The sequence below is a fragment of the Capra hircus genome, chromosome 18 (assembly GCF_001704415.2).
Source record: "Capra hircus breed San Clemente chromosome 18, ASM170441v1, whole genome shotgun sequence".
Lineage (NCBI taxonomy): Eukaryota > Metazoa > Chordata > Mammalia > Artiodactyla > Bovidae > Capra > Capra hircus.
Genome location: NC_030825.1, coordinates 9,496,834 through 9,522,155, shown reverse-complemented (window position 1 = coordinate 9,522,155; position 25,322 = coordinate 9,496,834). Strand labels below are relative to the sequence as shown.

Genomic DNA, 25,322 nt, shown 5'->3' with positions numbered 1-25,322 from the left:
GGACTCACGAGGAAACACGCACGAGAGGAAGAGCAGAAGAGGGAAGCTCTGAGCAGGCAGCCGCCGCTGTCCACGGGAGCAGGGCAGCCTCTCCTCGCAGGGACATCACACTGCCTGTCTTCCTCTCTCCCGCGACTGGTCTGGCGTTCACCTCCCAGGGCCCGCCGGCAGGTCCTGATGTAGGCCCCGCCTGTCCTGGGACACCTGGCTGCAGGATCAGGCCTCAGAGAGGATGTCCCTGCAGACATCAAGGTCTCAGCAGCACCTGCCGTGCCACAAACGGGTGCCTCCCAGGGCCTTCCGCCTGCGTTCAAGAAGCCCCAGGAACGGGCGAGGCGTGGGTCTGAACCCAGCTCCGGGCTTGTACCAGCTGCAGGAGCTGGGCTCGGGTCTGGCCTTGCCTTCCCCATGGAGAAAATGGGAGCAATGATAACGAGCAGCCTGACAAGGGTCAAAGAGGCACAATGCAGCAGGCGCTCGGTAAACGCCAGTCCCTTCCCTGTACAGCTCCAGCTTGGAGACTCAGGCTCAGCCTCGGAGACAGCCACCCGGGCACAAGCGAGAGACCCTGCTGCTGTCGGGGGGTGGGGGATGGGGTGGGGGGCCGTCTAGAGGACCTGGAATGTCAGTTTTCAGGGCTGGGTTTCTGTCCTCTGCCCAGCTGCGACAAGAGCCCCTCCAAAGGCGTGACAAGAATGCGAAGTGTCCCCTGGTCCTCCCCACACGACACACGGCCTCAAACCCCGCCCAGGGCCAGCCGCTCAGCCCCACTGCACTCCAGCTTACTGTAAAGGTTGGGGACCATCCCATGCAGAGCTAGAACCCGAAAATCAGGCCAAAGAACCAGAGAGTGGAGAGGAAGGGAAGCCTGCGGAAATACAGCTGGACTTCTGCGTCTCTGATAGACTGTCCTCTGCTGCCAACTTCTAAAGTTACTTTCAGCTCAGCACTTGGACTCCCTCAAGCCCTGCCCCCTGGAGCTGCTCAGGTGAGCTCCTGTTCTGACAGCAAGCGGGTCTACGATCCTTCTGGAAGCTGGCATGCCGCGAGGTTCCCAGGCAAAGTCAGGGGCCAACTGGGCAGAGACACAGCTTTGGCACTGCAAGGGGGCAAAGTATCAACCATCCCAGAGGGAGGTAGGGGCTTTCGGACAACAGGGCAAAGCACCCAGGAGGTGGGAGACTCCTGCTCTCCAGCCTCCGGGTGACAGAGTGGCACCTCGAATGAGCAACGAGCCAGGACTCACCTTCCACTGCAGAGAATGGAACCACTGGTCTCGCAGGTAGCTGTTGGCGGCCTGCAACGAGAAGAGGACAGTGGGGGTCAGTCACTGGCTGGCAGCATCTCAGAGCATTTTACAGGCCAGCATGAGGTCCTGTACCAGGCTGAACCCCTCGTGTGTAAAACCAAACCGGAAGCGGTCACCTGGTGGACTTGTCTGAAATAAGACACTGCTCTCGCCTAGCGCTTATTCTGCTGGGCAGATGATGGTGGCTGCAAGAGCTTCAACTGCACACATTACGTCAGCTTCCTCAGGATCAGAGAAGGGGCCGGGATGAGTGGGGAAGAGGCATGGGGTGAGGGGGTGATGGGGATGAGCCGCCTGGGTGCTCCGGGCGCCAGGCATTTGCCATCCCTGTAATCTGTCCTCCGAGGTGGGCAATGCTCTGTCTCACAAAGGGAAAAACTGAGACCCTGAACGCTCACCGTCAACTGACCGCATTTAAGCCCGCAGCCTGTCTTCCAAGCCTGTGGGTTTAACCACTGCACCCCCTGCCAACTGCAGACAGCCACAGTAAAGACCAGGCAGCCTTGGCCTCAGGCAGAACTAGTGGATGTTACACATCCCCGTTCGGGGAGCTCGGCCTTCCGTGACTGTCACCACGCCAGCTGCGAGCCTCCGGGCCACTCGGGGCCAGACAGCTCTCACCCCCGATTCCAGCACGTCTGCTGATGACAAGGGCAGTATTCACGGCGGGTCTGCCAGGTGCTGGACGCTAGGCCCTACGCCCGGACGAGCTCATCCCGTCCTTAAGTCAACCCCGGGGAGCAGGCACTGTGGGCCGTGGTGCAGACGAGGAAACTGAGGCTCAGGAGGTTGAACTCATCCCCCAGGGGCTCACAGGCAGCAGGGGTGGGGGGCCAGGGCCTGGACCCAGCGGTCTGACTCACGGTGAAACCACAGTGTGACAGCATCTCAGTCTGCCACTGGCCACACCCAAGGCAGAAACGTAGCGCCCGTCCTGACTGAGCCCCAGCCCACTGTTCCGAGTGGCCGACTCTGGTGGGCAAGAACTCTGACAAAGGCCAGCGCCTCTCTCCAGGCAGGAATGCCCGCCTTCTCTCCCTGAGCCGCGCGCACACACCCAGGCACACACATGCACAAATGCACGCCGCGTGTGCATCCTGGGGTCACTTTCATTCAAGGAGACTCGGCACTTACAAATGAGCTCCCGGCAAACCACAGATGAAACCCCAGCTGCTCGCTCAGGCCAGTTTCGGGAAGTCTCTGAGCTGCAGCAAATGAACCAGCTCAGTGGCCCGTGGAGCTGGGAATCGGGCTTCCGCGGGCAAGCTCGGAGACACACCTGAAACCCCGAGCGGCTCCACACGAGCACCTGGGGGCAATGTGAGCCTGTGCTTCTGCTCCGAGTGGGGCAGTAGGCTGGGGGACTCCCTGCGTGGGACGCAGGAACCTCTGCAGTAGCTGAGTCTCCAGAAGCCCCGGGTTCAAGGCCCCTGAGGACCCAAAGCCTGCGACACCTGACTGGGGCGGGGCAGGCCAAGGGACAGTCTGCCACGGGGCCCAGCAGCCCCCTTGGAGGGCCCGTGGGGGTCACCTGCCGGTGCTGAGTGAGCTGTGGTCTCAGGATGGGGCGTGGGTGGCAGGGTGACTGAACGCAGCCCACACTCAGGAAGACCCCAAACAGTGAGAGCAGCCACAGAAGATGGCCACTGAGTACGATGCCTCGCACGTGCCAGCAGCAGGGGTCAGGGCGGAGCGGCCTCGGCCAGCACGGTGCTGACACGTGCCAGCAGCAGGGGTCAGGGCGGAGCGGCCTCGGCCAGCGCGGTGCTGACGAACGAGCAACAGCAGGCTCCCCTGGACGAACAGCCCTGACCGCGGTGTGCACAGACGTCCACACTGACGCCCCTTGGCCGATTCCAGGCTCCCAGGGGACGTCCCGGGACCAGAGCTAAGACAGGAGCCTGGTGGCTCTCAGGAGCTCGTACAGGCGGGAATGAGCTGCTCCAGCAAGCTTCACGCCCACAGCCACTTCTCTGCTTTTCAACACACCAAGGTGATCAGGGACAGGGGAGGTGTGGGAGGTCGAATGAGGGGCCTCCAAATCTGTCCATGTCCTAACCCCCAGGAATGTGTTCAGTTCAGTTGCTCAGTCGTGTCTGACTCTTTGTGATCCATGGACTGCAGCACGCCATCACCAACTCTGGAGTTTACTCAAACTCACGTCCATCAAGTCGGTAATGCCATCCAACCATCTCATCCTCTGTCGTCCCCTTCTCCTGCCTTCAATCTTTCCCAGCATCACGGTCTTTTCAAATGAGTCAGTTCTTCGCATCAGGTGGCCAAAGTATGGAGTTTCAGCTTCAGCATCAGTCCTTCCAATGAATATTCAGGACTGATCTCCTTTAGGATGGACTGGTTGGAATGTGTTACCTTTGTGCAAAGGGACTTTGCAGATGAAGTTAAGGACCTTGATGTGGGGAGATTACTCTGGCCCCTCTGGGTGAGCCTGTGTAGTTATGAGTGTCTATATAAGAGGAAGACAAGATCAGATGGGAGTTAGAGATGGAAACAGAGGTTGGAATGACATGGCCATGAGCCCAGGGATGCAGGCAGCCTCGAGAAGCTGCAGATGGATTCCTCCCTAGGGCTTCGATGACCAGCCCTGCCCACACTTGGGAGTTTAGCTCAGAGGGATACATGTTGGATTCAGATCTCCAGAATGGTCAGGATACAAATCTGTGTTGTTTTGTTTTGTTTTTTTGTAGAATCTTAGTTCCCTGACCAGGGATCAAACACAGGCCCAGAGCAGGGAAAGTGGCAAGTCTTAACCCCCACATCAGCAGGGAATTCTCAAACCTGTGCTGTGTTAACCACCACAGTCAAGGAAATCTGCCCTTTGGCAGCAGGTGTGACCCTACCAACTGCTCTGTGTACCACTGGGCCCCTGGGAACCAGGCTGGGGAACCCGAAGGCGCCGTGCTGGTGAAGGGAGAGGCTCTGGTCAGGGCAAGGCCCCCACCCTGCAAACGAAAGGGTAGGCCAGAAGTTTGCGCCAGGAGAGGGAAAGCGACGTGTGTGACACCCTGGCAGTCGCGACCCCTGTCTCGATGCTAGAGACAGGGAGGCCACAGCAAGAGCAGGCCCTCCTGCTCCTTCCTCCGGCTGGCTGAGTTTCGAGGAAGGACAGAGGCTGCGGGGGGACATCCGGAATCCCAGGGCGGGCAACTCAAGGCGCCATCCGGGGGAAGGCAGCGTGGAGGGCCCCAGCCCCACCGCTGGGCACCCAGGGCGCATCTCTGCACCCTGAGGGTCTGTCCGCAGAGCCGGGGCCCAGCCTGGGAGAGAGGCCCTGGAGGCAGGCTCTGGCGGGCGCCGGCCTCTCCTGGCGATAAATCTTTCGAATCATGCAAGGGCCTCGTTCCAGGCAAATTCTGCCTAATTTCCTCTTCGAAAGTTGCCAAGTTCCCTCTCATTGTTGTATTGTCTGGAGAGGTGAGAAAAACAGCCAAGGGTGCACGGTGGGTGACTGTTCCCAGGTTCGCCCTCCCCGCCCCACTTCTTAGGGGAAAAAACAGCACGTGCTGTGCGGCCGGAAAAGGTCTCTCTCTCTGGCTTCCAGTAAGGAGGGCACCCGCCCTGTCCTGCCCCGGCTGCCAGCGTTTGGGGTAAACAGTGGCCTGGCCTCCCCGGGGGCTTTCAGGAACGTCACTGAGATGAGCCGGTCTTGGAAACAGTTCCAGAACACAGCAGCACTCTTGAGAAAGCGGGGTAGGGTGGGGAGGGTCCCCTTGCTCCTGGTCTCGCCTGAAACCTTGTTGTCCGAGCAGTGGGCTTTGTCCACTTCTCATCAGTGACTGGACAGCCATTGGGGAGGCAGAGATCCCTGGGAGATGATTCGGGGCTTCATCTCTGCTCCACGACGCCACGGGCCAGCAAGGAGCGCCCACCTCCCCCCGGCCCGGCACCATTCATGGGCTCACGGAGTTACTCCTCACAATGAAATGCCAGCAGACAGGGCATTAGGGGAAGGAAGAAGACAAACAGGTCCTTTCTGCACCTGGGACTCTAATAACATGCCATTAGGGAGCTCACCCTGAAACACAAAGCATCCACAGACACGCCGGTCGGACCCAGGCTGGAGGGCGGGTGCCTTTGTCTGCTGACTCGACGTGCTGGCGTGTTGCTCGGCATCTCTGAGCAGGGGAGGACATCTGCCTGAGAGCGCTTGTCCTTTGTTTTTAATATTCATTTGCTTATTTATCTGGCTGCATCAGGCCTTAGTTGCAGAAGGCGGGATCTTTTTCTTCCTTTTAGCTCCGGCCTGAGGGTCTTCTGTCCGTGGCATGCAGCGTCCAGTTCTCTGACCAGGGATGGAAGCCGGCCCCCCTGCCTAGGAGGCCTGGAGTCTTAGCCACTGGACCACCAGGGAAGGCCCCTGAGAGCATTCCTGAACCTTCCCTGAACTCAGGTCAGTTCCCAGGGGGTCTGAGTGAGGCACCGGCTCAAATTCTCACAAAGCAGCTACATAAGGATGAGGGGTAGGGAGTGGAGAGGGGAAAAAAACAGAGAGCGGAAGAGAGACTTAGGTCAGGACACACAGAGAGAAAGGGCTGGGGGGCAGAGAGGCCTGGAGAAAGACCCCAGGGGGGAAAGCAGAGAGTGAGGTGCATCAAGGGACAGAGACAGGGGAGGGGAGGGGAGGGAAGTATCAGAGAGACAGAGAGCCTGCAGAGGAGGTGGGCAGGGACCCCCAGACACCGCCCTGCCACAGAGACGCGCCACAGGACGGACTCCTATGCGGGCAGGCAGGGGAGCTGGGGGCCCGCAGGCCGCCTGCGCTGAGGCTGTTCCCGCGGGGGCAGCAGGGGTCGGGATGACAAGTCCTGGGGTCTCAGCCCTGGTGTGTGGATCGGAGCCATTTGCAGAGCCGAGCCACTGGCACCAACCAGCACCACCGGCACCTGGACGTCCTGAGCACCCGGAGCGCAGCTGGTGGACAGAGGAGCCGCCCTCCTGATTCATTAACTCGGACCTAAGTGCAGGTGACCCTGTGCGTCTGGCAGCACGCTGTGGCGTGGTCTTGATCGCCAGCACCGCTCACCACCGTGCTCGGCCCCCACCCCCCACCTCCGCTAGGGCGCAGGGACTGCCATCGCAGCCCTGCTCTGTGCCCGTCCTGTGACTCTGGACAAGCCCCCAGGCAGGGGGTCCCGCTGACCAGCAGCAGAGCCTGTGCGGGGCGCCCTGCCCGCCACCGCGGGGGCCGCCCCCTCAGCGCATGGGCCCGCAGCCTGCAGCCCAGCCCTGCGGCGCCTCAAGCCCGCTTAGACAATCGGGCAGCCTCTTGCCACACGTGAACCACAGGAGGGCAAGGAGGAGGGGATGACATGGGGGAAGCAAGCTCCCCGAGGACGGCGGGGCTGCACCCACCTGGCTGCCGCCTCAGCCCGCCCACCCTGGCCAGCCCGGCCCAGGGAGCACTGACAGGAGGCCCCCGCGGGATCAAAGGGACACTCGGGTGATGCCCGGCACCCCGCATCCTCCAAGCGCCCCGCCCCTCTGTCTGCGGGTCCCTCCTCGGGGCACACTGCCCGCTCCAGCCCCGGAGCACTGGAAGATGCCCCTGCCGGGGGCAGGGCAATTACAAGGCTTCCCTCGGGCTCGCCCGCCTGGGGGGCTCACAGCCAGCAGACCGGTCCCTCAACTGTCCCCCCGCCTCTCTGGAGCTCTTGGCAGCTGCCTGCGGCCCTCAGAACAGCACTGCGGCTCCCTTGCTCGGCTGACATGACCTGTGGGGCCTGGTGCCTGCAACCCCACAACTCTGGGCACGTGTTTAGGGCCTGCACTGCCACGCCCTCCTGTCCACGGCAGGGAACGCCTGCCCCGACACTCCCAGGCTTCGCACCCCCCCTTCCCTCTGCCCACAGTGGGTGTCCCATCCCGGCACACTCCTACTCACCCCTCAACACCCAGCTCTAGCATCACCACCCATGGGGAGCATTCCCTGGGACCTCCAGGGTGACAGCGAGTCCCCCAGCCCTTGGGGACAGACCTCTATTTCAGCCGCTGCCTCTGGGGGGTTGGTTTGTGGCTCTGTCTCCCCGGGGGCCTGACTCACCTCCTCACCCACCGCCTGCACAGGCAACAGCAGGCTTGGGGCTGTGATTCCAAGGGGATCTTCTCAGCCCCCTCCTCTCCGCTTTCTATGGACTCCTAGTATTGCCCCCCTCGCCCCCAGTCTCCCGCCACTGCTCCCCACCAGCCCAAGGGGGCCAGAGCTGACCACTCCCTTCGCAGAAGGTGCAACATCACAGAGGGGCAGGAAGGACAGAAAGGAAAGTGCTGCTGGCTGGAGGTGAGGAGGGAAAAGGGGAGGGCGGCTGTGAGAGATTTAGGAAGAAGACAGACAGGCAGTGTCCTCTGTGGGATGACGGTAAAGCCTGGAGCCTTCCCGAAGGATCATGAGCCATTACACTCAGCTTCCGGCGCTCGACATTCCTCAGAGGCCAAACTGTGTGCCCCTCGGCTCCAGCATCATTGAATAATCCGGTGGCCACTTTTGGGGAAACAAGTTTTAGGGAGCATCTCTCTGGGCCCAGGAGAGACAGAAAGAAAATGTTCCTGAAAGAGAGGCGAAGGGAGACCACTCTCCCGGAGGTGAGAGTCCATTCCCTCTGGACGAGCAGTCTTGACTTGAGTCCCCGTTGGAGACCCAGGGGAGAGCGACAACGGTGGGCCACTGAAAGCCGACAGGAAGGGGCTGAGAACACCCCCTTGAGCACACGGGGGGGGGAGCCCCCTGAAACGACAGCGCGTGCCACGTGAATGGACTGCAGCAGCTGCGTCAGGAGCTCTGCTCAGTCCCATCCTTGGTGGACCCGCCTCTCCCCACCCATGAGGCCCTGGCAGGGCTGTCAGAGTGCACGGCTGCCTGTGCTCAAGGTGGGTGTGGAACCCAGGGCAGGTGTTCCCCCCGGGGTGAACCAGATCTCAGCCCAGGCAATCAGGACCTTCCAGGAGACTTGATAGGAAGATACTGAAGGGAAAGTGGGCTCTCATATGTTTAAAGGATTACAGACTCCCAAGAATGCAGCCTGAGGCTGCCAGACATCCGTCTTTCCCATCACATGGGGAGCCTCTGTCTGACAGCGAAGCCAGCACACAGATGCAAAGCCAGGAGACGCAGAGATTAGACATTCACGATCGCGTTTGACTCCTGGGTCCAGCTGTGCCTGAAGTCCACTCTCAGACTGCCCAGTTAGGTAACGCAGCCACAGCATCAAATTCTCTTCCTGCTTCAGATCATTTGAACAACGTCTGCGTCATTTCCAACCAACAGTGCCTGATCAGTGCACATAAAACCTGCACTCTTTCCCAAGGAGAGGGTTCCTACTTCCATCAAGGCCTCAACAGACCAAGATTAATGAAGAGTGAGAAATCCCCTCACTCACAGTACAACAGAAAGTAGTACATCTGTCGCTCACTTGCTTTTCATAGCCTTTTAAAGCCTGTGTCTGTGTGCCTCGGTTTCCTCATCTGTAAAATGGGAGACCAGAAAACCGACGGTTTGGTTTTGTTAGGAGAAACAGGGATACAACGTGGGAAGCTCCTCGGTGGGGAGAGGCGCTCAGCAGGAGCCGGCCTGTGCACACTCCCTCTACCGCTCCCCAGTGAGCCCCGGTCTACACCTTTCTCATACCTGGAGGGGAAAAACCCACTCCAAGTCAAACAGTCTTTCCTCTTGATAGTTGGCCGTCTCCTAGGGGGAGGAGGAGGGCGCTGAGCAGGGACGGAGCAGAAAGCGCTTGTTCCTGTTGACGAGCCCTACCTGCAGCAGGACGGTTCCCCCAGGAATTGTGAGCTGTAAACAGTACTTCGGGGCGTTCTCCCAGGACAGCAGCTGAACGTCTTCAATTGCGCTGTAGGAGACTGAGTTTTCCATGTACCCAGTTGGCTGCAGCAAAAGGGAAAAAGAAAAGACATACATTGGTTATGAGATCAGGCACAATAGCCGCCTTGGAAAACATTCTCGCTTTAGCACTGAGCACGCGGAGCTGGTACAGACACCTGGCAACTCTGGAGGCAGAAGGAGGTCGTCTTTCCCGGCCGCCGGCGCTCAGCTGGAGGGGAGGGGCCAGGGCACCCACATGTTTCTTGAGGTGTGGAGTCAGGACTAGACTGGGGGCACTTTGGGGGCGAGGCCCGGGCACTGCTCCTCCGGGCATCTGTGGGGCCCAATGTGGCCAGAGCCAGGACCGCTCCACCCCTCACTGTGTCCCAGCCACCACCCTCCCCTGCCCAGGAAGCGGTCACAGCCCCCTGCCCTCCGGACTGCCCTCCTGCCTCCCCCTGCAGACACACGTTCCCTACGTGGCACTCAGGGCCGCGTTCTAAGTTGGCAAACTCGACCCCTCCACACCCCTGCTCGCATCTACAAGGGGCTCCCGGTGACCCAACCACTAACTCCACCCACGGGCCCCCCCCATCTGGCCTCGCGCCCGCTCCAGCCCCACCCCACCTCTCTCTCCCTCTCCATGCACCCCGACACGGGCCTGCAGACAGCACTCAGCCTGCCCTGTGTCCCCGAAAGGCGGGGGTCACCCCCACCCCACCCTGCCATCTCCTCTTCCACTCTCCAGATCCCGAAACCCACCGTGCCGTCCCCCTCCCCAGGTCCTGCGTGCTCACTACATCCATCTCAATCCCTGTGACCTGCGCAGGTCGTCTGTCTGCCGTCTGCCTGCCCCAGGCCGCAGCTCCATGAGGTCAAGCCACATCTGTCTGGGTCCCCGCTCTGCCTCCAGGGTCTGGTACATGGCGAGGGCCCAGTGACTTGTGTTGAAAGGGGGCGACCGGTGAGGGTTATCACCGGTCAGTGCTGGGGTGAGGGTGGGGAGAAGGAAATTCACAGTCGCTCATGGGTGAGTGAGCTCCTCTGTCATGGAGAGGAGGTGCCAGGCACCCAGAGGCCGTGTCCTTGGCACTCGGGGCCTGGGAAGCCAGACTTCAGCAGTGTCGCAGGCCAAGTGTGGCCCAGCTGGGAAGGGGGACAGGTAACACCCCCCCGCAATCTGACGTAGGCTGAGACACCCCGAGAGGGGAGACAGCCAACACCCCCCGCAACCTGACACAGGCTGAGACGCCCTGAGAAGGGGTACAGCCAACACTCCCCTCAATCTGACACAGGCCAAGATGCCCCAAGCGTGCGGCAGGAACTAGCACCTTTGACTCTTATGATCGTGCCCAGAGCAGGTCCCGGGCTGTCCCCGCTACACAGATGAGGAAAACGAGACTCAGGAGGTCACCTGACTGGCCTAGGGCCACCTGGCTGCTAGCTCAGGGATCTCCAACCTGATCAGTAAGCTCTGACACAAGCAATGTAAAATCTGGGGCCCAGCAAGCGAATTTTCTCCTAAGGACTGAGGACCTCCATGAGGCTTTCTTTTTTTTTCTAAATTAAACTTATTTTTCAATTGAAGTATAATTGCTTTACAGTACCGTGTTGGCTTCTGCCCACCAAGTTGTTTATTTTCAATTCCTATCCGCCAAAGCTGAGATACGGTGGTGGCGGCGGCTGAGGGACAGAAAAGGGCTGAAGACTTCAGCTGCCTCAAATTTCCCTGATACGATCAGCTCCCACACTCAGGTAGTCAGAGGGACTGATGGACCAATTCATTCATTCACTCACTCCGTCAGTCACCTGACACGTAACTGAGCACCTGTTACCTTCCAGGCCCCGTGCAGGCTGCGTGGGATCTAGCAGCGAACACGATGGAAGCCCAGTGGGGCAAACAGGCAACAGACAGACAGACAGACAGACACAAACACCCAGCGACGGGAGAGCAGTGAGTGCGGCACAGAAAACCAGGACCGGCCGTGAGCACCGAGGGGCGAGGCCGGGAAAGCGCAAAGCGCTGGGGGCGGCCACAAGCTGGCGGCGCTCGCTTGGGGAGGAGTGAGGCAGGGCAGGTGAGAAGGGCCATGGAGAGGCGGGCAGGCCGCACCCGGAGGCACGGGCAGGCCCGCCAGGGCTCCGGGAACGGGTGCCCACGGGCAGGAGGGGCAGGGCTGCGGGGAGCTCTCCAGCATCACTGGACTGCTGCGCGGACCGAGTGGGCGGAAGCAGGAACAGCCTGGAGCGTCCTCCTCGGGTCCAGATGAGCCAAGAGGCCGCCCAGACCGCGGCGGGGGTGGGGAGCCAAGTTCACCCGGCCCTTCTCTCCGGCCCACGGCCCACCCCTTGGCACCAACCCAGGCAGCCTCGGTGTCCAGCCAAGACGGTTTGCCAATACATCCCAAAGGCAAACGCGTGGGATCCCCATGGCCCCTCTGCCCTGCTCCACGGCCGTCACGTTCTCAATATTCTGCACAAATGACTCAGCCCCGACCGCACGTCCTGTCCTGAGAAGACCAGCGGCACCAGGGGCCTCGGGGATTCCTGTGAACAGGCTTGTGCTTCCCGCTGACTGTCTCCACGCTGGTGTTTTCAGCACAACGCGAGTGGGAACTTTCACCTGCCCTGTTTCATGTGCCTGGTGTTTAGGAGGTGATGAGTATACCTCCTTGACAAACGAAGGAAGATTTTCCTAAGTGAAAAAATGCCCATCCACGCATAACATACTTGGGAAGAGGCTTTGGTTACCAGTTTTACGTATTAAATTAAAAATAGTAAGTTAAAGAACTCTCCTTTAGAAAGCAATGGTGCCTGCACGCCTGGATGCACTGAAGGTCTTTCCTTGGCGGCCCACAACCACCTCTCTGCCTTTTCATGGTCTGGCTGGTTCCTAAACCCCAGCCTACGGTCCCCTTGATGCACACAGAAGTCTAAGAACACAGGCTATGACACAGTCGCTTTGGCATCCTGAAAATCACCTGGCCACACCCAGCGACGGGTACAGAAACCCATTAGAAAATCCCACAACGGTACAGAGTGTGAGTACACGGGGTGGATCTGATTATCAAGCATACGGCCAGTTTGGAGTCACACTTTGGGCACATGAGCAGAAAGCCTGGATGCTTCCATTTCCCACCATGGCTTCCTGGAGACTGAGACATGGAGGGGCCCTGCACTGCCTGGAGCCCACCCCCACACCAAGCCCGTGGGAACCCGCTCCAGATGGCCACGACAGGTGGGGCTTAGCATGATGGGGGGACAGCTGACCACCCGTGCCTGCTTTTTTCGTGACCCGGCTGCAGCTGTCTCAAGGTGGCCTTGATTAGAAGTTTCAGCACAAGCATTTTCGGGAAACACTGGATATAAATAAACACATACTGTTTTTTTTAAAAAAGGCAGATGTATTGCTGTTTGAAGTAGTACTGGCAAAAGCAAAACTTGGGAGAATGAATCTGTGTTTGAGCCCCTTACTTGTGGGTCTCTGTGTAAGTTACCGTGCCTCTCTCGATACCACTTCCACCGATGGTAGAATGAGAAGTTACTAGGTAAAACAGAATTGAAAGGGGATCCAACCTGCTAATGGCTCAGCGCAGCATCTGGAACATGGTGGAAAACTCAATAAAAATAAACTATCGTGAGAAACACTGGACTCTTTTATCTCCAGGATCCTCCTCCCCTAAAGCCGCAATTCTAGTCTAACCACGAGGAAACATCAGACAAACTGCCACCAAGCAACAGCCCTCAAAGCACCTGAGCGGTGCTCACCAAACACGCCAAGTCCTACGCAGGCAAGACGCCTGAATGGACTGGAGGCCCGTATGAGATGCTGGGACGGAAAGACGACGTTGGGGGGAAACTACGGAAACCACAGTGTGAACGTCAATAACAGCACATCAGTGTGAGTCCACCAGCTGTGACAAGCGTCTCGTGCTTTTGTAAGAAGTTAGCAACTGGGGGGGTGGGGCGGAGAACTTTCCTGGCGGTCCAGTGGTTGAGACTCGGCACTTCCAAGGCAGGGGGCGCAGGTTCGATCCCCGGTCAGGGAACTGAAACTCTGCATGTTACCCAGCAAGGCCAACCACCCCCACCCCCGGCCCCGCAAACGGAAAACACAACTGGGGAAAGCGGGTGTGGGGTCTATGGGAGCTCTCTGTATGTCCATGCAGCTTTCCTTTGCATTTCAAACTGCCCTGACACAAAAGCCTCACTAAAAAGGCGCCCCGCTGCTGCTACCGCCACTGCTGACACTATCATCGGCATCGTGGAGAGGCCCTGGACAGGAGCCCCCGAGGTCTCCGAGGGGAATGGGCAGCCCAGGACTGGAAGACCCCCGCCCCTCTCTGGATGCAGGTGTGAGCCTGGGTACTTTCACACTGCCGGGACGATTTTACAGAGGACTGATAATTCCCTGGTAATCTGAACACGATGATCAGGGCTACGGCGGAGGAGATTCCTGCATGGGGTAGAGGCTGAGTTAGATAGAAAGGAGAAATTAAATTCTCTGCTTGAGGGGAGCGAGGAAAACTCACTCTAAGAGCTGTTCTTAGGAGAACATTAAGCAGATGACGAGTTGTCAGTACCGTATGACATCTTGGAATACGGTACTACAGCGAGAACTATAGCAACGGCTCAGACCAGCAGTGGCCAGCAGGGGGGCGAGGGGACTGGTCACCGAGGGGCGCGGGAGTGGGGGCACCGCTGGGGACGACGGAAACAGTCTGTCTCAACGGTGGTGGGGGTTACTTCACCACACACACTCGTCAAAGTCCACAGATGTGCGCACGCAGAGTGGATTTCACCCAATGTAAATTACAACCCAACCCCGACTAAGAAAGGCAACGCACGAACATTCCAGGTAATTCAGGAGATGATGAATAGGACGAAATCTCTCAGACAGAACTGTTATCAAGACCGCTCACGAGCACCTGGCAGACCGCCTGTGTTGCTTTTTAACACCTCACTTTTGGAAGGTCCATATAGTTCTGTGACTTGCCTCTTGCCACGCAATGCTGCAGCACACGCCCACCCCGTCTTCGGAGCTACCATTTTAGGAGCTGTCCAATGTTCGACCCCGCGAGTCTCATCGCCACTCCGGCCCCCTCCACCAGACAGCGCGGCGGTCCCGCCAAGCGCTAACATACACAGCGCCACAACGGACGTCCCTGTGAAGCACGTTTTTCTGCCCCGTGTTTAGGATTACTTCCTTAGGCCAGATTCCCAGAAATGGAATTACTGGGACAAAGGGTAAGAGCATATTTTATGTTGCTGCCAAACTGCTCTCATTAGGGAGAACTGGGGGGCCCTGGCTAAGACCGGGGGCCTTTACCCTGGGGCACCAGCTTGGCTGGGTCCTGTGGGCTGCTGAGGGCCTGCGATATACCTGCAGGGCAAGGGTGCTGGTATCTCAGAAGGCTGCGGGGGGTCCTTCTGCGGGGCGGGGTGGGGCGGGGTGGGGTCCTTCCACAAGCAGGGTCCTTGCTCCTGGGAAGCTGGGGGACAGGTCGGGCTGCCTCTGTCCTTTTGCTCTCAGAGACTGATGAGGGGCCAGGTGGGGGTCTGGTGTAGACAGGCCAGGAAGAGACCACTTCCTGCCCCCGCCCCGCCGCCCCTCCTCCAGCTTTTGTCTCTGAGATGAGCTTCTTTCCTGATCACGCAGCACCTGGACCTGTTGGAGGCAGCAGGGTCTGGAGGGACGCCATCAAGGTTCCCAGGGACCCCCAAAAGCCTTCAAAGCTGACATTCCAAACCCTGGACCTTCTCGGGTTTCCCGTGAGGCAGGGAGCAAGGCGACCACAGGCGCCCCGCCCCCTCACCCCAACAGCCTCTGACCTCGGCCCCTAAGGCTGGCAGAAGGTCTCCAGGCTCCGCCTCCCCCTGCCTCTCTGGGGAACCCCTCCCTCCCGCCCAGGGCTGCCCGCCTGCTGGTTTCCATGGGGATTTCTGTAGAGGCAAGTGAGAATCATGACGTCCACAGGCCCCCAAGTTGAGGCTCTGGGCTGATTCAAGACACAAGAAGGAAAAGGGCCTCTTGCACAAACATTCTCCAAGGCCCTGCATCACCATGGATCATTCCAAAAAGGTAGACCAGAGAGGAGCACTCTGGTGGGCAGGGCCTGGCACATAGGAGGCCACTGGCCAGCTCTGGATGACTGACGCCAAGCAGGCCTTCATCAGTTATAGACATTTGGTCTGGGGTCTAGAGGTACCCCAGGAGCTCTGGGCCGCCTGCCCCGGGCCACTCACCTTGCCCTGTCCCATCAACCACCCCTGCAATAGCCCAGGCCTCCCTGGGGGCCAGGAAGGGTCACCCAGGGGACCGTGGGATCGGCAGGACAGAAGGAAGAGCCACCAGCTCCTGGTCCCTGCTGCATAGACCTCGACAGAGCAGAGGCCGGGCTGAGAGGGCAGGCCCTGAGTCCAGGGCCGGCCAGGGCTGCTCTCCACGGACTGCGCTCTGCAAAGACAGTCAGGAGGCCCTTTCGGGCCCATTAATCACAAGTCCAGCCATGGCAGCTGCCCCCTTTTATGGCCAAACAGCTCAAGAAGTTTAATAATAGAGCTGAGGGCTGATAATTCCACGTTCAGACCCTTCCAGCCCCGGCCACCAGCGTGGGCATGGGAAGCCAGATGGAAACCGGGGCCCTAGGGGAGCCGTGCCACCCTGGGGAGTCTTTGATCGGAATGGCTGATGGAGGCACCCGAGGGCCAAACGCAAGGGCAGTACACCGCCAACCAGCAGGTCGGCAAATGTCCCAAGGATCACAGACTCCCCAGGCGCCTCCTCACTGACTCTTCAGGAGGCCCGTGGGAACAGGAGCGGCTGGTGCCCCCATCCAGTAGAGGGGGGCCTGGGGCATCACAGCTGCTCAGCACAAAGGCCACATCGCTGACTCAGAGGCCAGGTGTGGTCCACGGTGCCACGTCCCCTGCCTGCTCCATGAGACGATGGCCCAGGAGCCCCAAGGTGACCAGAGGGTACAGGAGGGGGCCTCCTGACTAGGGCGGTGGGGGGAAGGGGTGTGTGTCACGGGTGCAACAACTAATGACAGAACAGGGTGATAAGCACCCTGGTGCCGACGTGAGGTACAAAGGGCAGGCCCAGGGGAAGGAACGCGCTGGAACACTGGGGAGGGCTTCCCAGAGGCGACCTTCGACCCGGTGGGCAGGGCAGCGCCAGGCACTCCTGGCAGAGGGAAGGGAGGGTCTCCAGGCCCACGGTGTGCTTACCCCGGTCTCAGGACATGGCTGGAGGACAAGGACTCCCAGGGAGGCCTCGGACAGGACCCTGAGCAGGGCTCAGCCTTGACTGCCCAACCCTCTAATTTCTGATATTCCCCCTCTCTCTCCCTTGTTTTTGTTTTAAACAAAGGCAGACCATATAAACAGCCAAGTGGAAAAAAGCACAAATACTTGACCACATTTACTTTTGCATAAGCCTAGGCCAAGCCTGCCCAGGTCAAGACATGGACCGTCTGCGACTCCCCATGAGGCGGGCCCCCTCGAGCCCATCCTAGGAGGACTGCCTGGCAGTGTCCGCTCTTGTCAATCTGTCGCGAGAGCTGGGTCCCTGGGCTGCTGCAGCTGGAAGCGCGCAGCCCATGCGCCTGTGCCCGGCTTCTCCTGCTCGGCATCCTGTCTGTGCAGACGTGTGCCCACAGCTTCTTCCATTGCCCGCCGTCTGCCTCCCTACGCACCCTCGCTGTCTGCGGACCCTAGTCTATTTCCAGTTTGGGGCTGCCGTGTAGGAAGCTGCTGGGAACATTCCTGCACTTACGGGGGGCGGGGGGTACAGGGGAACAAGAGCTCCCACTTGGGGAAATATCTGGGAGTGGGGTTGCTCCTGGGCCACCGAGTAAACTGCTTAAATCCAAGAACATCGGTGTGTGGGGAGTTCCCGGGAGGTCTGCTGTAAACACGAGCTCGTCTAAGGGCCGCTATTCTCACGTACCCACGCCTTAAGGAGAACACAATTCCTGAGTCTCGGGGGTGGGATCAGGTGGGGATGGAGCTCGGTTTTCTCAAGAGTATTTCTCCCGGGCCTCTGAGAACTGCGGGAGGCAGCACCCTCCTCAAAGCTGGACTCAGAGCCGCCGAGGATGTGGCCGGGCCTCCGAGAAACCTTCTCTGTGGCTCACGTGGCAGAAGCTGACGTCCCTGTTCCCTTCAGGCCGGGTCTCCTCACCGAGCTTGCACAGATGCTGCTCCAGGAGGAAAGGGCGTGTCTGCCCAAGGCTGGAGCGGGCGCAGAGTTAAAACTGACACTTTGGGGTTAACTTGAGTGTTAACTTAGCTCCCAGATCACAGGCTGCTGTCAGGCAGGCCTTAACCCGCTTGCTGTTTCGGATGGAAGATGTCGGCAAGGACTGGAGGGCACACGGCCATGTCCTTGAGACGTGCCAGTTGACGGTGCGAGTCGGCCAGGGGAAAGCTGCAGCCTCTGACAGCCTGGAAACAGGGCCACCTGGCTCTGGGGTCTAGGCTGGGCCCCCACCCCAGTGCCATCCTGTGCTCTGTGCTCCTGAGGACAGGGACCCTGCCACCTCTGCCTGTGTCCGCATAACTGTCCTCATCAAGGGCCGTCTGTGTGCCCCGTGCAGGTCGTCCTCCCACTGACTCCTTAGAAGGACCCACAAGATGGGTGTCGCTGTGATCCCACGTTACAGCTAAGAAAACTGAGGCCCAGAAAGGCGAAGTAACTCTCTTCCTAAGCCACGCTGCCAGGCTTTCCAGGTGGCGCTAGTGGTAAAGAACCTGCCTGCCAATGCAGGAGACCCAGGTTCAGTCCCTGAACTGGGAAGATCCCCTGGAGGAGGGCATGGCAACCCACTCCAGGATTCTTGCCTGGACAGAGGAGCCTGGTGGGCTACAGTCCACAGGGTCGAAAAGAGCTGGACGCGACTGAAGTGACTGGCACACACGCAGGCCACGCCGCCAGTCACTAGTGCAGCCCGGCCTGGCACTCCAGCCCTCGGTCTAAACCAGAGGTGGGGAAACACTTTCTGCAAAGGACCGGTCAGTAAATTCTTCAGGCTTTGTGAGTCACGTGGCCTCTGTCCTAACAACTCAACAGTGCTGCGGAGGTGTGAAAGCAGCTGCAGATAGCAGACAAATGGCCGTGCCTGCGTTCCAGCAACACCTTATCAACAAAGACGGGCAGAGGGGGTGCCGGAGTGGCCTTGGCGCTGTTTCTAAGAGGAGTGTACACAGGTGATGGACAGGCAGACGGGAGAAATGAGTGGACCGTTCTCTCTCCTCACTTTCCTTCCAGGGAGATGTCAGCATATAACCTTCCCACGTGGAAACCATCTTTCACTTACGTTTTGTCATAAGAGAACGCCAGGCCCGAGTTCACCCCACTCTCAGCCTAAGGGAGAGAAGGAGCTGGGCTCCTTTTTACAAAGCCTGACGACGCAAAGGCCTTTGCAAGCATCAGCGATCAACACACTGAGGTGTGCGGCCCCGTTCCTCCCATTTTACAGATGGGCCTATGAGGCACCAGGAGGCAAGGTCAGCTGCCAAGACTGGGGTCCCGACTTGTCTAATCCCCGGATTCGCTGCTCCACCCTGCGATGCTGGTAACAAAGAAGCCCCTGGAGCAGCCGCCGGCTTGCAGAAAGCGGAAGAGGAGGGAAGAGAGGGCAGAGGGGAAGGAAGAGGCTCTTGGGGATGCAGAGCACGAGGTGCCCCTAGGTCTGTTCTGGACGCCGGCTCTGACACTACACAGGCCGGCCTGGGGGCCTACTTGGGATCCGCTGAAGTCACCGGAGGTGTGCCCATCAGCACAAGGGACACGTGGACCAAGGAAAAGCTCTAACTGGACATGCAGACGGAGCAAAGAGAAACCGTGTGGCTGCTGCTGGCTCCCAACACATCGCAAGGTCGGAAAGGCGGCCAACGACACCCTCGGGGGCGGGGCTGGGGGTGGCCCATGGGTTCAAGCCTGGCCCAGGCCGCGCACGGGCGGGCCTGGCGCAGAGTTCTTCTCTCTGTCAGTTGTCATTTCCAGAAGGTACTGCCCTGTGCTAGCTGCAGCAAGGCGGACGTGGCCCTGTTTGGTCACGGCTGCGAGGCTGGCCTTTTGCGTGCCCCTCAGGAGTGTGTGTGTGCTTCCGGGGTTCCCAGAAGAGGGGCTGCACCGGGGCATGGCCGGCAGCTACTCTGGCCCCGGACGTTTCTCAGCTACTGCCGTCTCCGACACTCTGTGAGACAGAATCTGGGAGTGTGATCCGATCTGTGGACAAGAACTTGCAAGAGGTGAGCAGGTCTTTTCTTGCAAAGAGAGAGAGAGAGACAGGAGACCCTACAGGCTGGGGGTTGGGGGGGGGGGGTTCCACACGTGTCGGGACAAGTGCGGCTCTGAAGTTCCCACAGCTCAACCCCCCTGGAAGCCCGGCATGCGGCTGGCTCTCCCAACAAGGACTGAACGCCGCGAGCGAGTACGGTGCACCTTCTGTGCGCCAGCAGCCTCACCATGGCCGAAGAACACGGACAGTGGCCCAGCACCAGCTGCCACAGCCCAGGGTAGAACAATCCAGACTCTAGGCAGGCACCCGGACAAAGTCACTACGCCTTCATGCTTCTGAAATCAGATTAACACCACCAAAGGATCTCTATACACCTACCAGAACGGCTTAAAGAAAAAGACACCATCAGCACCTCACACACATCAGTATGGCCACAATCAAACTAAAACCAAAACCCAGAAAATGAACAAGTGTTGGTGAGGATATGAAGAAACTGAAACTCTTGGGCACGGCTGGTAGGAACAGAAAATGCTGCAGCTGCTGTGGAAAACAGTTGGAGGTTTCTCAAAAAATGAAACACAGAACCACCGTACGATTCAGCAGTTCCACTTCTGGTATGTACCCCAAACAACTGGAAAGTAGTTACTGCAACGGGAAACAGATATTTGTACACCAGATTCACAGGGGACTGTATCCAATATCCTGTGATAAACATAATGGAAAAGAGTATGACAAAGAACACGCGTGCGTGTGTGTACATATATATATATAAAACCGAGTCGCTTTACCGTGCAGCAGAAATTAATACAGCATTGTAAATCAACTGTAATTCAATCAATTAAAAAAAAAAAACGAATCTAGAAAATTCCAAAAAGCAAACCAAAAAAAGGACGGAAATTTGAACACACACTACAACATGTATGAACCTTGAGGACATTATGCCAAGTGAAATGAGACGGTCACAAAAAAGACAAATACCGTCTGACTCCACGCACATGAGGAATCTAGAGTAGTCGAATTCGTGGAGACAGAGAGTAGGAAGACCGCCAGTGGCTGGGGCTGGAGGCGGGTGGTGGGAGTTACTGTTGAATCAGTACGGAGTTTCAGTTCTGCAAGATAAAGAGCTCTGGAGAAGGATGGTGGTGATGGGGGCATGATAGCGCGAACGGACGGATGCCACAGAACTGTATGGCTAAAATAGTCAATTTTACATCATGCATGTTTTACCACCACAACGAAAAATACTGGGGGGAAATGATAATGGCCAGTGACAGCAGGATGAGGGAACCAGCACTGCTAGTGAGAGCAGGACCTGGCCCCAGCCCTCTGGAAGCAACTCACAGCGTTCGCGAAAGCCCTCTCCCCTACCTTCTGCATTCCGGGACCGGCCCCCGCACGTCACCATGTCCCCTGCAGCACAGCAGCGCTTCACAGGCACCCATCGATAGCGAGTAGCAAAATGAAGGTGTGTTCACCCAGCGCAAAGCTACACAGCCGTGAGAACAGAGGACTGCACGTCTATGCAGCAGGGTGATGAGTTTCACCAACAGAAGTCTGTACCGTGAGAGTCCGTTTACACAAGGTCCAGACGCTGGCCCAGGCAGGGCAGTGGTCGCTCTAAGGGAGAGGGGTGGCTGGAAGGGGACCCAGTAGGGTCTCGGGAGTGGCCACCCTCTTGGCCTAAGCCAGGACACCGTGAAAGGACACGGTCAATGTGCAGATCCACTGAGGCACAGGCTTAGGAGCCGTGGGTTTCTCTGTAGGTATTTTATACAACTCAACAGAAAACGTGTCCTTTGAAAGACAGCATTCCTTTGGACTGACGGTTTCCGATAACGGGCCAAGACCCTGGTGGGGGCTGGCAGGATGACTGTGACACCTCCTCGCCGGGCACGCCGCATCATTTGACAGAGTGCCCACGTGTGGCAGGCACACTCTGGGCTGGGGGGCGGTCACAGCGTGAATCCCACCCCTGCCCATCGGCACAGCCTGCAGACTGAGAAAAAGCTCTGTCCGTGTGCACACTGCTTTTCCAATGTGGGCAGATGCCGTTCCTATGAATATAAATTTGCTGAAGAGCAAGACTGAGTTCGGGCATTTTATAAGCAAAATACATAGGGTGTCAAGTGGCTACAAGTTCAAGTGAAACGAAAGCAGGGCAGGAGGGAGGCCGGGCTTTGGCGTGGCCACACAGTTTCGAAAGAAAGCTCAGAATACGGACAGCACCACACGGAGACCCACTGGGACGCGCTGGTTCCCGAGGCGAACCACCCCAGCCTGAAACAAGACCCCCAGATGGTGCCCAAAAGAGACCAGGCTAACCAGCTCCTCCTACTAAGGGTCAGAGTTCATGGAGGCAGCCCTTTCTAGGGGCCCCGTTGATCGACAGTCCCACCTAGAGCCTCTTAAGGAGGTTTAATCCATGAACAGGAAAGGAGAGAGAGAGAGGACAGTGAAGCGGGGGGTGTCTATCCCATGAGAAGGACTTGTGTGCGCTTCCTGGTCAGAAAACAAAAGCAATGCAAAGCCATGTTGCCATTTTTCCGCCTAAACAGAGAGCTGGGGCAGCCAGACGAGGCTCGAGCTGATCGGCGTCTCTGGGGATCAAGGGGCCCCTTCTGTGAGATCCTTAGCTACCTCGTCTCACACGGCGGGCGTCTGAGCTTCTGAGAAGCCGCCAGCCTCCAGGAGGCAGGCAGGCTTAGACAAATAAGCACAATTGCTCTCAGGGAAGCATGGCTGGCAGCCACCGCCGGCGCCTTGCAAATCAGAAGTGGGGAATCCTTGATTGTTCTGCCTCAGATCCTGCCTGGGGGCTGCAGGCTTCCACCCGAAGGTTCCAGGCCGTGTGACAGGCCAGCGGCTTGCACACAGACCTGCTGACCCTTCTCCAGGGAAGCTGGGCCACAGGGCCAGAACGGTCTTTAAGACGCGTGCAGGCTCTCGCTCACCCACCCAGAGGTGGGATCTCGAGGACCACTGCTTAAAAATCTGCTTCTGAAAACCATATATCCACGTGAACACCTACTGGGGTGCTGGGGTGCTTACAGCAGCTTTCTCTGTGACTGCCAAAGCCTGGAAGCAACCCACATGTCTTTCAGCAGGTGAGTGGATATCGTGTGGTACGTCCAGACAGTGGAATACTGGTCAGCACTAGAAAGAAACGAGCTACCAAGCCATGGAAAGACAAGGAGGAAGCTTACATGCCTGTTACTGAGGGAAGGAAGTCAATCTGAAGAGGCTACATACTGTTTAATTCCAACAATCTGACCTTCTGGAAAAGGCAGAAATCTGGAGACAGTGACAAGATCAGCTGTTGCCAGGGGTTGCGGGGAGAAGGGGTGAGGAAGGGATGAATTTTTTTAGGGCAGTGAGAAGTGTTTTCTGTGATACTATAGTCGTGGACACACAGCCATTACGTATTTGTCCACAGAACGTACAACACCAGGAGGGGCCCCTCGCCGCCTAAGGCAGGCAACGGGCTTTAGGGGATTGGGGTGGCGTGTCAGTGCAGGTCCGTCAACTGTGATGAAGGAGCCACCAGGGCGGGGCTGCACAGGCCGGGCACAGGTACATAGGAAATATCTGTACCTTTGCCTTGATTTTGCTGTGAACGTAAACCTGCTCTTAAAAAAAAAAAAATGAAGACTGGAAAAAAAAAAAACAAAAAACAAAAAACCCAGAACCTGCTCCCCTGGAAGAAGAGGGTGGCCACTTCAGGAAGCCAGGTGATCTGGGATGTGGACTCCAGGGGCCTGGATCCCCCCATTCCGGCTCTGCAGCCCACCGGCGGAGAGGCCTCGGGCGGCCAGCTTGCCTTCTGTCGCCGCTAGGATGGTCACTGGGACCGTGATGGTTATGACGTCTATGTGGACGCTTGGGAAGCCAAGGACTGTCTATGCAGTGGCGCTGGGCGTGCAGAGGTCAAGTGGGCCACCTAGTCTTGGTCCCTCATGTCCAGACGTGACGCAGGGTAACCACCTCATGATCTGACCCTCAGGCATACTCCCTACCAAACAAAACCTATCTGTGACGTAATAAACAGAAGCGATAGTAAAAATATTTAATAGCCGAGACAGCCTGGGAATGAACGAAGTGGAACAGACACCAGCTGGAAGCAGCTGCTCCCGCGTCCAGGTGCAGCCCATGGGACTCCCGCCCGTGGCGATGGGTCGTGCACAACCCCCTTCTCACCCCTCTCTCTCCACCCAGCAGCATTCTGGACCACTGATGATGCCAAATCCAGTGGAACACACTGTACTGAAAACCCCAAACCAACCAACTCTGTAAGTTTGGTCTTGAAGACTGTTCCCTTTTCCCTGGGTCCCAAGGGATGTATGTGAATCCCTAGAATTCAGCCATCGCCCCTCTATGGGTCATCTATCTGCTTGCTTCCTTTACCAACTTAAAGCACCCACACTGATACCTTCTCATTCACCGTCAAGCAATTGCTCCAAGGGGGGAAAAAAAAAGTCTAGAATTAAGGACCTCGCAGCTGAGTGGGGGAGTCATAGGCCACAGATCATCAGACATCCACGGGTGTGACGCCGGCAGAACGGAAGGCACGGCAAGCCCAGGGAAGGGGAGCTGACCAATGCAGACCCAGGGCTGTTCCAGAAGCCGTCAGAGGCTGTGAGCTCTCTGACTCGGGTTTTGCAGGGTGAAGAGGAGTTTATCCAGCAGAGATGGGAGACTGAGGGAGATGAGCTGGAGAAAACTATTACGATCCAGATTACGGAGTTCCTCGGATGCCTGGCTGTAATTCCAAAGGACAGCTGAGGAAGGTGGGATCCGATTCCCCCGTGCAAAAGACAGTGGGGGGACCAACATGCGTGAGCAGGCCTTGTAGAGAGGGACTCATTAGGTTGCCCCCAAAGATGGCTGTTGCTATGTGTGTCTGCAACTGGAAAACCAGGTGACCCGGGAACAAACTATGTCCTTCAGTTATTGACGCTGCTATCAGAATAGTCACAGGTCGTCACCTCTACAAGGAAGAACCGCACAGCAGTCCCAGCAGGTCTTCCCTCTCAGGCATAAAGGAACACGGGGGGATGTCTTGCCCCGTCCATCAAGAGTGTTTCTAAGCCTGAGTTATCAAAACAGTGGTGTAAAAGTCACCTTCTACTACTCAGCACCCTACTTAACACAATAGATTCCAAACTCTGACCTCTGAGGAACCCCTGAAGTCAGGAGGTTAGATGCAGTGACCCCACTCACTACAAGCAGCTGTTTAGACCCAAGCAAACCCCAAATCCCTTCTGGAGAAAGGCAAGCGCACACGTAAGAGACACAGGGACGAACCGCAGGTGCTGGGAAGAGGGGGCAGGGATGGCCGAGGGTCAGAACGCCAGCTGCTCGTTCACCAGGCCCCTCGTTCACGCAGCAGACCGGCGGCGCCCTGAGCCCTGTCCTCCAGCAGCTCACAGACAACGGGGGTCTGGCGAGCTTGGCACGGGGTGAGACCGCAGAGCCGCACGAGGGTGCAGGCTCTGCCACGGGCGTGAAGGAGAGGACGACCACCGGTTCTGCAAGGCTGACTCTGGGGAAGCGAGTCAGGAGTCTGCTGGGACAAGGGGACGGAAAGAGGCAGCTTCCAGGGAGGTGGGGAGCGGGCGTCACTGCAGGGCGGCTCCACAATGGGGGGTGGCTGTGAGACCAGAGAGCTGGGCTGGGCCGGGAAGGCCCGGCTACAGACTCGGGTGGCGTCCTGGGCCTCTAGGCGGGCGACGGGCAGGCTGGCGACCCGGGCAGAGGAGCCGCCAGGGGCCAGGGAAGAAGCCTGCGCGCTGCTCAGTGGAGGGCATCTGCAAGCTCTGTGGTCTGGCGTGAACTTCTCTACAGAATGGGCTGAGCTCACACTGACGCAGGCGACAACGCAGACGAGCCTGGCACCGCCACGCGAAGCGAAAGAAGCCAGACACGAGAGGCCTCAGCG

General features: G+C 58.3%; 1 protein-coding gene across 1 annotated transcript in view; it reads right to left on the bottom strand.

Moving 5' to 3' along the window:
- CMIP (c-Maf inducing protein) overlaps positions 1-25,322 on the bottom strand; it is a 205,983-nt gene that overhangs the window by 66,249 nt on the left and 114,412 nt on the right. The window contains exons 2-3 of the mRNA XM_018061763.1: positions 9,078-9,203; positions 1,247-1,297 (exon numbers count right to left, since the gene is read on the bottom strand). Coding sequence (XP_017917252.1) covers positions 1,247-1,297; positions 9,078-9,203 — 177 coding nt within the window. The remainder of the gene's footprint in view (positions 1-1,246; positions 1,298-9,077; positions 9,204-25,322) is intronic.